This window comes from Cajanus cajan, chromosome 4, assembly GCF_000230855.2.
Source record: "Cajanus cajan strain Asha chromosome 4, NIPB_CcT2T_4, whole genome shotgun sequence".
Taxonomy (NCBI): Eukaryota; Viridiplantae; Streptophyta; class Magnoliopsida; order Fabales; family Fabaceae; genus Cajanus; species Cajanus cajan.
The window spans coordinates 62643840-62657105 of NC_138520.1; the positions used below are offsets into that span (position 1 = coordinate 62643840).

The 13266-nt window shown below is 30.9% G+C and overlaps 1 protein-coding gene across 2 annotated transcripts; it reads left to right on the forward strand.

Moving 5' to 3' along the window:
* Positions 1-1164: 1164 nt before the first annotated feature.
* Positions 1165-12226, forward strand: LOC145956899 (origin of replication complex subunit 6). 2 transcript variants are annotated; one of them, XM_083072754.1, is made up of 8 exons: positions 1165-1498; positions 1588-1739; positions 1817-1897; positions 1978-2089; positions 2216-2278; positions 2383-2470; positions 2614-2681; positions 3131-3895. In XM_083072754.1, exons 1-8 carry the CDS (start codon positions 1379-1381, stop codon positions 3233-3235), a joined length of 789 nt encoding a protein of 262 aa, XP_082928880.1. In that variant the 5' UTR covers positions 1165-1378; the 3' UTR covers positions 3236-3895. The 2 variants fall into 2 exon arrangements, with proteins under 2 accessions (XP_082928880.1, XP_082928881.1); XM_083072755.1 differs by lacking the exon at positions 3131-3895 and adding an exon at positions 11719-12226 and having other exon boundaries at positions 1166-1498.
* Positions 12227-13266: the final 1040 nt, after the last annotated feature.

The following is a 13266-nucleotide window of genomic DNA, read 5'->3' on the forward strand; positions in this document are numbered from 1 at the left end:
CTTGTGTTTAATTTTAATGTGTGCAAAATATTTTCATATGACAAAGAAAAAGTTTCCAAGACAATAAATTTCAAAAAAATAGTCAATTTATCTCCTAAAATTGAGGATTTAGACAATTTTATAATTTGCCACACAATCTATTATATTTTTCATTTATTTCATTCATTGTCAATATAAATTTAATTATAACATTATTTCCAATTAAATTTTATTTTCACTATTTTTTTCTTAAATTGTTATATGCATTATAATTTGTCACATACTATATTATATATTTTCATTTATAGTAAAAAATATGAATTTAAATTTTAACAAAAATATTTTTTTTTAGAATTTGTTTGACCTTTCTAGATTTGTTTTGATTTCAATTTCAATTTTTACTTAAATGAGTGATGAGTATCCTCGATTTCCATATTTCTTTTAGAATTAGGCTATAAATATAACAAAAAATTTAGAATTAGATTGTTTTTCTATATTTTATCTTCTGAATTTATTTATCTTGATATCGTTTTCAATTTTTATATAATCGGGTGATAAATATGAATAAAAAATTATATATACAACGTCATTTAATTAGAAAAACTTCAAGTAGGGGTCAATGTAATTTTTCGTAGCTAGATTAAATATTCTTTATTTAAAAATTAAAACATTATATTTAAAATAATTACACTAAATAATTATTTTTGTTCCTAATCTTGATTGATTTAAAAAATATCTCTCCAAGTTATAGTAATTTATTAAATTTTCATTTTATTAATTGATTTATGAATTTTATATTTAAGTAGTAAATCAGTAAAATATAGGTAATGAGTATAAATATATCAGTATTATAATAAGCATAATAGTATTAAGTAATTGAGAATCATAAATGATATAATTAACATATTAAAGTATAAAATAATGCATATATATAATAATAATAATCATACAATATCACAATATTTAAAACTTTAAAAGAATAATCATACGCCTTAAATATTTAAAGAATATAATTAAAAATTAGCGTGAAGTAAGATTGAACAAGTGCCTTACTTTTTTTTTTAAAATACAAAATGTACAATATTTTAGATAATATCGATTTAATCAACAATCAACAATAAATTTAAAGTAATTAAAAAGCCCCGTAAAAAAATACGTATATTTTGTTGCCTAAAATAAAAAATTCGTGAAGTTTTTGCATGAGTGATTTCGGAAGCGGAGGTGCCAAACGAAACTTTCCAGGCAAACCCCGCGCGCGCGAACATTCAAATAGCGACTTCGATCTAATTTGGATTCCACAATCTCCTCCTCCTATTCTCGCCATTTTCAGCTCCCTAATCCCTTCAAAATGCAAACGCCAAATCCTAGTTAACGTCGTGTTTGGGATCCAAACCCACAAATGGACGTTTCCGAGTTAGCCAAGAAACTCGCTCTCTCCGACTCCAAACTCGTCGTCCAGAAAGCGGCGGAGCTCCGCCGCCTCTGCGACGTCCAGTTCGATTCCTCCGTCATCGGAGTCGTATGCCTCTTCTTTCTTCCTCTCATTTCCATTCCAATCCGTTTAATTCGTTTGATTCTGTTCTGAACCTCTTTATATGCTTTTCTTAGGGCGAGGTCGCGAAGTCTCTCATATGCTTGGAAATCGCCACCACGAGGCTCGGCGTTATCTTCGACCGATCCTCTGCGGTGAGGCTCAGCGGAATGTCCGAAAGAGCCTACATCAGATCCTACAACTCGCTCCACAACGACCTTGGCGTCAAGTTCGTTTTCGCTTTTCTTTTCATTCTTTCAGCTTTTCTTTGTTTTCTTTCTGTTAACGGAGTGTTTGGTATTTCAGGATGAAGATAGATGTGAGGGAATTGGCGATTCAGTTCGGTTGCGTTTGCATTATTCCTCTCGTTCGCGACGGTCTCAAACTGTGAGTTATCCGCCACGTGTTTGATGAAACGCCGTCGTTGTTTCGCGTTTTGCTGAATTTTGTCTGTTGTTTGTGTGCAGATATAAGGATCGGTTTGTCTCGTCGTTGCCGGTCTCTCGCCGTGCAAGCGCTGATTTCACGCGTCCTGTGTTCACCACCGTTGCTTTTTATTTGTGTGCTAAAAAACACAAGGTCCTGTGTCCGCAGATTTCTGTAAATTGATGGATTTTGGTGGAATTGTGACTGATTTATAGCCTCTATTGTTACGTGAAATGTCCTTTTGCTTTGGTTTAAGTTGTGGTTGTGTTTGTTTTGCAGCTGAAAGTAGACAAACTTAAGTTAATTGAGCTCTGCGATACATCTGAATCTGAGTTTTCTAGTGTAAGTTCTGTTAGTGAATGTTTCGTTTGTAATGGTTTTATTGGATTTATAATGATGATTAGTGTTGGCAATTTTAAAATGGGTTGTGAATGGCTCTGCTGTAGGTTTATGTTACTATGAAGGATTTGTGCCATGATGTTTTTGGGGTGGCAAAGGAAAAGAAGGATCCTAAGGAACTGCAGTCAAATCGAGGTATACATCTTTCTCTATTTGGTTCTTCATTCTTGATCATAATGCTTCCGCGTATTACTTAAAGTGGGTTATTCTATTCATGTATTTAATAGCTATTTTTGCATTGAGCAATTTCCTTTTTGTGTCTTTCCGTCTTTCTGTAGACTTGCTTGATGTTTTGCCAAGTAAAAGGAAAGCTGAAGAAGGTGGTTCATCCGATGATGGTGCAGAGGTGCTATTGTCTAGCATATATATTTATATATTTTTTAATCTTACTAGCATTTTTGTTTAATTGGAAAAATATTTTTCACCCTAAAGATTTCTGTTCCTCAATAAATTCAACGGGCACTGCACAAATATACTGTTAGTTTATTTGTTCTTCTATTTCATTATGTTTTGTATATAAAAATTCAGGGATATACTTTCTATGCAATTCTTTCACATGTAGCTCTAAAACTTTTTAACCACTGATTGTTTTGAAGCTCAGTTTGTGCTGGCTTTAGCCTAATCTGACCCAACATATTCATCATAGTTCTCTATAGATTATTTTGTAACAATGTCTTTTGTATTGTAATGCTGGGTTTTAGTAGTAAAAAGTCAGAATAACTAAAATTTATTTGATCCATTAGTTTCTCCTTATGCTTCAATGTGGTAACCATTAACTATCATTTCCAAACATAGATGCACGGTCCCATTAAGTCAGGTGTGTCTGATATGGGGGATATGATAGCAGAGTACCCAAATTTCTACTTAGCTATTAAAAAAGCCACCGAAGGTTTGCCTTGACTTTCAGTTTTCACTTTCTGGTTTTCTTAAGACACGAGATTAGCTGGCTCTCTGCAACCTAAATAAGGACTATGTCTGCTCGGCTTTAAGATTATACTGAGATTTATGAGAAGTTGCTTATTGTATGGAGTCGTCTCTATTTTAGCAAAGGGTCAATTTTAGTTGATTCCACCAACTTACAGTAATTTCAATTTGGAAAAAGAACATGGAGGTTATTTCACTTGTAAATCTAATGTGTGTGAGAAGGTCAAGCTTGCTATTGGTGATTGTAGTGGAAAGCTTTGAAATCCTTTATAATATCCTGCTCTGTTATAAACTGTTTGACGAATTTTTTCCCCTGTATTTGAATTTTTGTATGATTTGATTTGGAACATGTTGCCTCTATTAATTGTATGTTTGGTAGATAGGTATAAGGTCATCACTATATAAGCAATCTAGCTTAGTAAAATTAGGTTGCTTCATGTGTATTGTTTGAAGGGGTTTCTTTGCCTAAATGTGTGCCTTGTGGATTTTGATCTCTAAATGATGAAAAGTATCATGGCTATGGATATACTCCAATGAAGCTTTATTGTCATAGTTACACTGATAGAGGTCATTCATTATTTTTCATGTGTTGTCTTGCCGATTAAGCACATCATTAAACTTGGGAACTCCTCTTGATGTCTGTATTGTTCTTTTATTGTCTGGTAATCGATTACATGTATAGGTAATCGATTACTAGACTCTTAAAACAATTGTTTCCTCAAATTTAGTCATCAAACAGTTAGCGAGGGATTCATCTCAGTTAGTGACGGATAAAATCCGTCGCAAATTGTGAGGGATTTAATCTCTCTCAAATAGCGAGGGATTTAATCCCTCTCAAATAGCGAGGGATTCTTTCATTCTCAATCCCTCACAAATTGCGAGGGATTTAATCCCTCACAAATTGCGATGGATTTTTATTAATTTTTAAACATTTATTGTTACAAATTAGTGACGGAAATTATATTGTTTGTGACGCCTTAATTCCGTCACTAATTGTGACGGAGAAAATAATCCGTCACTAAATATTTTGTGACGCCAAATTTTGTGACGGATTCATTTCCGTCACAAATTCCGTCACTAACTTATTTGTGACGGATTTTATGAAGTTTAGTGACGGATTTTTTCCCTCTCTAATTTTAATTTTTCTAGTAGTGTCTGACGTTAATAAGAACACGAATTCTCATGAAAGATCTCCAGAAATCTGAGGAATTCTTTACGTCGTAGTCCAAGAATTCTCCTATATAATTAGCAATACTTTGGCCGACGATCAAGGACATGAAACCCACTGGAAGGAGATGCACTTGGACCCAAAATGGGACTGTATATAGTGGTATTTGACTTGGGATATCACCTTCTTTTATAGTGCTGAGAATGAGTAGGTGACGATCAAAGGACCATGGACCTCCTTTGAGGATACGTTGCATGTCTATCTAATGGAAAAACTGGAATAGAAAGAGACCCAAGGCTATCTCTTTAATGGCTACTCCTCGTCTCGGTTGCCACACGTCAGCCATCCTCTCTTTCATTATTTGGGTATGTATTTGACGATCAGTTAAGAAGCGTCCAACCAGACTTAGAGAGAGGTTTGTTGAAGGGTTATCATGAGGGAAATTTGGGATGACCAGATCTGGTTCCATATCTTCATCGATATGCATGTTGCGTAGGTTGTCTTCCATGGTTCAGAGGTGTTGCGAGGTTTGTATATGGTGTTTAGAGGATATACGTGGGTTGGGAGGTTTGTATATGGTGTTTAGAGGATATACGTGGGTTGGGAATTAGGTGTAGAAAATGTCTCACGAGGAGAGAAAATGTCTCACGAGGAGAGAAAACGTCTCACGGAGAGAGAAAAATGACTTGTTCGTAAATTTTCACTTTGTTGAAATGATTGATCCAGAAATAATAACTATTAAGGAAAGACTGTTAAGTAAAAGCTAATATATTAATATGAATAAAAAATAAAGAATTACATAAATATATTTACAAAAGGGTTATTATTTGAATCAGACTAATTTAATTTATTTTAAAATAAGGTTATTATTTGAATTATAATAGGTAAAATAATTAAAAGAATAGAGGGAAAAATACATTAGCTTCTAAAAAACAATATATGTGCAAAAAAATTTATCAATGTCTTTATTAAGATCATTGACTCATTGTAATTGATTCTAAAAACAATATCCTTACTAATCATAATTTTTTGGTGAAGATGAAAATTTCAGACAGAAGAAAAAAAAAATTATACTATCTAACAATGAAATTTATAATTTATAATTTATGGAGATAAAAAAACCTCTTCATCCACCAAAATCATCTCCAAGGAATTTGTTTGCAATGAATTCGATCTTAAACTCTGACAACCTCCACAATCTTATTATATGAACTCTTATCTTCCAATCAATTTTCCCTGCTGCAATGTCCTTTTGTAATGTAAACCTTTGAACCATGTCCTCTAAAAAGAAGATAAAAGTAAAGAGGAATTTTTTTTTAATAATATGTTCATTATACATCAACATTGAAAAACCAACTTTTAAAATTAAAACTTCATAGAGACTTACCTAAAAATGGTTTTCCTATCATTGATAGAGAAAGTGTGAATCCTCATATTAGAAGTACAAAAGTACCCAAATCAGAAAGTCAACAATGTATATATGGAGAGAATATTTTTAGAAATAGAGAGTATGATGGAATATGATAATCAGAATGAAGTTTTGAAAAGAAAAATGTCTTAAAAATTAAAAGATAGTTTAGATCAATTGACATTAAAAAATTGCAACAATACATAAGAAATAGATATCCATAATTGCTTCTCTGAGTGGAAGACAAAGTGACGTATATGAAGCAGAGAGGAAGAGGAAGAGGAAGGGTTTATGGTATTATATGATTGAGTTCAGATCTCGTGTAATGTTTATCTGTTAATAAGAATTATCAATTGACATTGAAAAATTGTAATCAATGCATAAGAAATAAATATTCATAATTATTTCTTTGAGTGGAAGACAAAGTGGAAGCAATTTGATAGAAAACGTATAAAACAAAGAGGAAGGCGAAGAGTTTTTCTTCTGTCCAGAAGTACTAATGGTTTAGAATTTATTAAATTAAAATGTAAAATTCAGAATAATTATGATAAGATAAAGTTACATAAATACTCTTATTTTAAACTGAAAAAGAGAGTCACAAACTTCCTTCCTTTTATTATAATAAAGACAAATATTTCGTTATTTAGAATATTATAAAAAAACCATTTCACTTTTTGCAGAGCTGAAAAAAAATTGAAATTAAAACATTAGTATTGCATGCTTTCATGAGCTATTAATGAGAGATGTATGAGATCAAAACGAACAAACTAAATTTTTTTATACTTCAATAATTTTTTGGGTCCATATTCTAAAATTTTCCAATTTCGTCTTTTATAATAATTTTTTTTATTTTTACTTTTTCTGTCAGATTAACCTTTAAATCTAATAGAAAAAGTTAAAAAAAAATTAAAAATTAAAAATTAAAAAATCAAAGTAAAAGTAATTAAAATTTAGAGAATTAAAAAGAAAATTATTAAATTTTGGATGAACCAAAACTAAAACAATTAAAAAATTTATAAGCTAAATTTATAAAGTTTAAATTTTAATTTACATTGATACAACATTAGAAACCTCATTTTTTATGAACCAACTAATTTATTTTTTTTAAAAATAAAACCTTATGGAAGTTATGAAATGGTATAACAACTTTCATGAAATGAAAGAATTATAACAACGGAGGAGAACAAAAACAAAACATAAAATAAGACATACAAATTTGAGTGATTCTATTATTATATAAATTTTACAAAGTTGTGTATTTAATTTTTATGACTTTTTACTATCACTAATGCTTTCATTACAAGTTTATCTTTTTTACTCTGGATTAATGTATTTATTATATTTAAATGTTTAAAATTTATAAATTTGAGTAAAATAAATATTTAGTTCTTACAAAATCTAATGTTATTTTTTAATCTTCTTAATTATTGTCATTTTAATTTTAATTTTTTTAAAATTTAGTTGTTTTTGTTTGGATTCCCTCAAATTAGCTATTTTCATTTTAATCTTTTAAAATTTTATCTTTATAAATTTCTGGTTTTTCTATTTTGATCCTGTAGTTTTTTTTCTCCGTTAGACTTAACGGTCAATTTTTTTTTGTTACACGAGTAAAGAAAACAAACAAAAAACAGAAAACCAACAAAACTAGACAAACCAGTCTCCTAATTAAACACAAGGTACTCAAATAAACAACCAAAAAAAAAAATTCTAGGATAAAATTGAATTTTTAAAAAACACTAAAAGCAAGAACTTTGTACATTATAAGGACAAAACATTATTCAAGAAACATTTGTTATACTGTTATGTGAAAATTTAAAATGTTAATTATATTCCTTCAAATCAGTTCAATTAGTTATGTTGTAGGATAAAAAATTATGAACGTATAAAATTTATTTGGGACAAAGCTGCTGTCCTTTTCCCATTTCAAAGTTTATTCCTTCGTCCTCTCTGTGTCCTTACAAAGTTTACATGAATGAACAAAATAATTAAATTTAAAGGTGATGGTATTTTAGCCTAATATGATTCTATGAAAAAAAGACATGCATCAATTCCTTTGTTCACGAATTGATAGTTAAACAACCTACTGAGACCGTTTCCAAACTTAAGGTTAGGCAATTAGGCCGCAAATAACGACCCTGGTAGTGACAATGCTAGATTGTCTTTTATTGCAGACATAGTTGTTGGATATTAGATAAACTTCTTTTTCATGGCAACTGGAAAGGGTATTCCCATGAGGAATAAAGGAGATCACATTGGCGTGTCTAGAAGGATAAAGGGTTATTCCAACAAAGTTGAAAAGTCAGAAAAGTGGAAAAATTCTAATTCTAGAACTTATTTGGTCTAACTGATTTCATTTAAAGACACATTCTCATGCATATGCAATGCAAGCATAATGTCACTAGTTTCTTTCATTCTTTTCTAAGGATCTCTCTCTATATATATATCTTTTATACTTTTATTTAATAGTATTGTTAGAGTTCAAGTATGAATATAGTCTAATTGAATATTTTAAATAGTATATATGTAAATAAGACTTATTAATTTGATGCCTTAAGATTTTTGATTATGATGTGGTTTCAAGTCCATCTGTGTAATTTGTCCTAATACCACTATTTGAATAGAAGTTAAACCATGATCCTTTATTTGAGAAAAAGTTTATTGAAATACTACCAAAGTCTCACATCCATAGTCTTTATTAGTATAATGCCTTTTAGGTGATACCTCTATTTGACGGAAGGATTGTTGGATATTATTAAAGTCCCACATCCATAATCTCCATTGATGTCAGACTTTTTGAGTGATGACTAAAAATAAATTCATGAGTGTTTAAATTCAAAGTGAACAATATTATATCAATATGAAGACATTTGTGTAACAACTCTACTGCACAATAGATATATCTCTAAAGATTTAAGGAACTGGGCTCTAATGATTTTTTATCCATTAATCCAAGTTGATACTTAAGAATATTTACAAAAATTCATCCTATTCAACCAATTGAGTTAAATCTATTGGTTGAATGATAAAAAATTAAATACAATTACAATTTAGGAGTAAACTAGTTTTATTTTTGTTTGTTTGTTTGATAAGAAGGTTTAATTCCTTCCCATGAGGTTTACTCCTATAAGAATAAAGTGATATATTTGAACTAGATTTTATGTCAAGTTAAAGATCGAACTCCAATACTTAGTTTAACCACAATAGATATATCTCTAAAGATTTAAGGAATTGGGATCTAATGATTTTTTCTTCTTCTATTAATTGAAGTTGATACTTAAGAATATTTACAACAATTCATCATATTCAACCAATTGAGTTAAATGTATCAATTCAATGATAAAAATTTAAATACAATTATAGTTTAGGAGTAAACTAGTTTTATTTTTGGTTTATTTGTTTGATAAGAAGGTTTAACTCCTTCCCATCAAGTTAACTCTTATAAGAATAAAGTGATATATTTGGTCTAGATTTTATGGTCAAGTTGAAGATGGAACTGTGATACTTAGTTTTGTCACTTGGTTAAACTAATCTTCTATTTCTTCAAGTATTTAACATTAACCATGCAATAAATATTTTAATTTTTTTCTTTATTATTTCTTTCCATCACATCGCCTATTATATGACACTTTTCTATATCTTTCGAAATTACAAAAAAACAGGATGTGTAAATAACATTACTCTTGATTGTTCTCTGTTTCTGCTTACGCCCCTCTTTACCGGGAACATGTTATGTATGGACTTCTTTACCGAGCTCTTCCTTTTTCAGAAAATAATTATTTAATTCCTATTATCTCAACACTGTTTCGTAGGTTTAAACCATTTCTTGTTGCGTTTCAAGATTTAGAATAATCCTCCCATGTCTTCCCACATGACTTTCTGTAAAGTGATGGACTTACATTTTGATATTGAATCGGCTATATTTTTCCAAGATCAACGCTTGAAAGTGAAATTGAGTTGTATTTCTTTCTTTTCTTTTGTTCTTCCTCCTTATGCTTTCTTTTTGTGACAACTTAGTTGTTTTGAAGGTAAGTTATTCCACTTAAAATGTTTGTTTTAAACAAAATTTAAAACCAGTGATGCTATAGGTGCTGGACTCGTGAAACAAAATCTTTTATATATTATTAAGTCATGAAATTGTCTCTGGGAAAAATATATCAATGTTCACAAGCCACTCTTGTTAATGGTCATTGTCAATTTTCTTGCTACGTTTCCTAAATGGCAAATGCAACAATAAATTTCCTCCACAGGTACGTGATTTTACTTTCAACATATTAATGCATATTAGTTGCACCAGACTTTAAAAACTTATTGTGAAATAATTGGACGGTACATAACATGCGAAGTGTAACACATTTGAATGGTAAAATAAGTGCAAAATACTTTTATGTAGTGATTTATGGAGAAATAATGTTAAAATTATGTTTTGAGAAAGTAAATACAACGTTCTTTTACTTATTTGCTATTCGCTGTACTCGTGATTGCTTGGTATCTGATTTAATTTATTGTTAGCTTGTATGAATTTTCTGGCATACCCTGTTCTAAATTGGCTTCAAATGTTTTTTAGATGGCTAACACAAGTCATCAGTTATACGAGTACTCGTATATTATGAAGTTTTTTTTTTTAAAACCTTGTAAAAACTTAAAATCTATTTAAATATTGGAATTATATATAGGAATTTATCCTTTCTAAGGACACAAGTTTTAAAATCATAAAATTCTTCCTTTCCTCATAAATTCCATTGGTTTTCTCCTTTATCTTATCATCCGATATCTCTTAGTTCACTAAATTAAATACTAAGCTTTTATAATATTGTGACATACACACAACAAAAAATTGAAAACTCGTTACATAAGTCGTCTCTACTACATGTAAGTGAAAGAATATAATCACTACACTAACTTTTCAGGTTAATTGGTTTTCTCTCATTAATGCATATGGCAATTACCTTAAGCAAAAAAGAAGAGCAACAAGAAGTGGATATGAGGGTAATATTTATCAACATTATCCTAAGGTTGTGCAGCAAATATTAAAGTATCGCATTTTCATGATATGCATAATCTGCAAGAATCATGGCAACCATGTGCATTATCAGAACGTAAAGGAAGATAGGTCCCATTAATAAAAGCCAAATCAGCGTCAGCATCACACAACAACAAAAAAACAACATTCAAGGACTAGTCTTTCTCTAATAAGCCTTTGTCTTTATCTCGGAATCTATGCATGCATGGACCGCAACCTTAGATTTGCCCAAGCAACCTACTAGAGCTTCCCAAGCCATTAATAAAGGCTATCCAAAACTTATTACTCATGGATAGTTAGTTCACTCTTGTTTGGTGCAATGCTATATGGTACAATGTTACGGGCTTGGTTCTCCATCTATTCCTCTCTTACTAAAAGGGTAGATGAAAACATAAGAAAAAAACTTTTAGGAGAAATCATTAAAATGGATCAATGGACCATGCTCTCTTTTCATTTAAAATTTGGTTTAAATTATCTTTATTTGTCAGTTTTTTAAAAAATGAAAAAAAAAAAACAAACCCAAAAAATAAATAAAATATGAAAAAGGGTGAGGGGGGTGGGTTTGCTATGGCCACCGCAAGTTGATAACGCTGAGTCACGAAAGAACCAGGTGAGTTGCACGTTTTTCGAGGATTTGGTGCTGGATTTGAGAAATTTAATGGGGTCGTTTACATAATTACTGAGGTGGAGTTTAAGAGGTTTCTGCGGTGGTTGTAGTTGTAATAAATGTTGGCAGCTATGCTTTGATTCTGATTAATTGTTAATAAATTTGTGTAGTCGTGGTCTACAGTATTATTTTTTTCGTGCCACGATGTTGATGTTTATCTTTTGTGGGTTTTGGGCTAATGTTTTTGTGCTTGCAGCGTGTTCGACTGTGCTGGTTCCCACTGGAGTGGCGCAGGCCCTAAATCTGAACGTCCATGACCAGCCGCAGCACTTGCAATGATTTAATTCCAACATGGTAAATGGTGAATATTATACAGCATCTAGGTGCTGCAGCTGTTTCCAGGGTGAGGAGTGATTATATCCTTTCGAATCAGAAGCACAACTTCAAGACTCAGCCAGTGGTGTACCATGAAATTAGGTTGCCACAGGAGTGGACATACTGATATGAAGCTTGTTGCTGAAGGGGAAGAATAGTATGTTTTTTTTGTAAGTAGGGTTATTTTGGAAAATGGGTAGGGTTTGGAGGGGGTAGAAATGAAGAATGTAGTCTTCTACAGAAGAATATTTTTTTGCCCTTTACTGATTTGGTGCTTTAGGGTAATAAACTAGAGTTTGGGAAGGCAATGCTTGCAATTTGGAATGGCTGAACCGTGTTTGCAGTGGGATTTACAGCTCCTTCCAATAACGTGGAATCCTTTTCTATCCCTTTTTTCTGTTCTTTTCTTTTTTATCCTCTTTGGGTGCACCGGATCTTCGCTCGATAGCCTTTGTTGGAATGCCCAGTTTTATCGGCAGGATTTGCAAGATCTTTCCTCAGAAAAGTTTGGATTTGCTGTTAAACTTGGCTCTTACAATTAACTCTATAGTACTTTTTTAGTCAATAGAAGTATAACATTTGGAAATAGAATTTCTAACAAATTAAACTCGATCATGTTAAGACCTCATAGAGTCATAGGTTACTGATCGACCAATTGCCTTACTCGATAACTGTTGACAAAATAATTTAGCTAGAATGGGTGATCGAATGAGGTGTTTATCTATTCGAAGCCACTTTATTTACTTGTGTTCATCGCATCATAGTTTAAAGGGATAATAGCGGATAGATTTTAACAACTTTATGTATTCCTTAAAATTATGCATATCATAACTACAACTGGTCATGCATATAGGGTTAAGAAACATATTAGAAATCACTGATGTGAGAGGGGGAAAGTGATAAAAAAGAGAGGAACATAAGAATTTAGGTAAAAAAGAAAAATGGGTGAAGAAATAAGGTTGTTTTTGTTTATACAAAGAAAAACACAGGCAAAATAGAGATTTTTGAGTACTTAGTGATAATTCTCTTTTTATTGTCGTAACAAGATTCATGATAGGTAAAATTATTACGAATCTTCATGAATAAATATAACTTGATTACACAACTATTTATGAAGGGAAATAAACAAACCATTATAGTAAAATAATATAGATTGAATAAACATGACATTTCATGAAGGGACATTGGACCACTGTAATCAATCATAAAAGGGTAGGTTTCTGTTTCTTTTCTTAGTAAATAAATGTCTTGGGACATTGTCTTGATTGCATACTTCTCCATCAAAGTTTTAGAAAGAAGGAAAGATAGATGTTATCTTATGAATCAAAGACAACACTCAACATTCGACTATAATCATAAAAATTAAGTAAGGATTAGTATATGTTTGGCTCATATTTTTTTTTTTTGTATTATAAGTTATTTTAAAGTT

Excerpts from the sequence above, each read along its gene's own strand:
- LOC145956899 (XM_083072754.1), top strand. The coding sequence starts at position 1,379 with ATGGACGTTTCCGAGTTAGCCAAGAAACTCGCTCTCTCCGACTCCAAA. Across the intron at positions 1,499-1,587 it reads ATTCCTCCGTCATCGGAGTC|GGCGAGGTCGCGAAGTCTCT; the intron begins GTATGCCTCTTC and ends TGCTTTTCTTAG. Across the intron at positions 1,898-1,977 it reads GTTCGCGACGGTCTCAAACT|ATATAAGGATCGGTTTGTCT; the intron begins GTGAGTTATCCG and ends GTTTGTGTGCAG.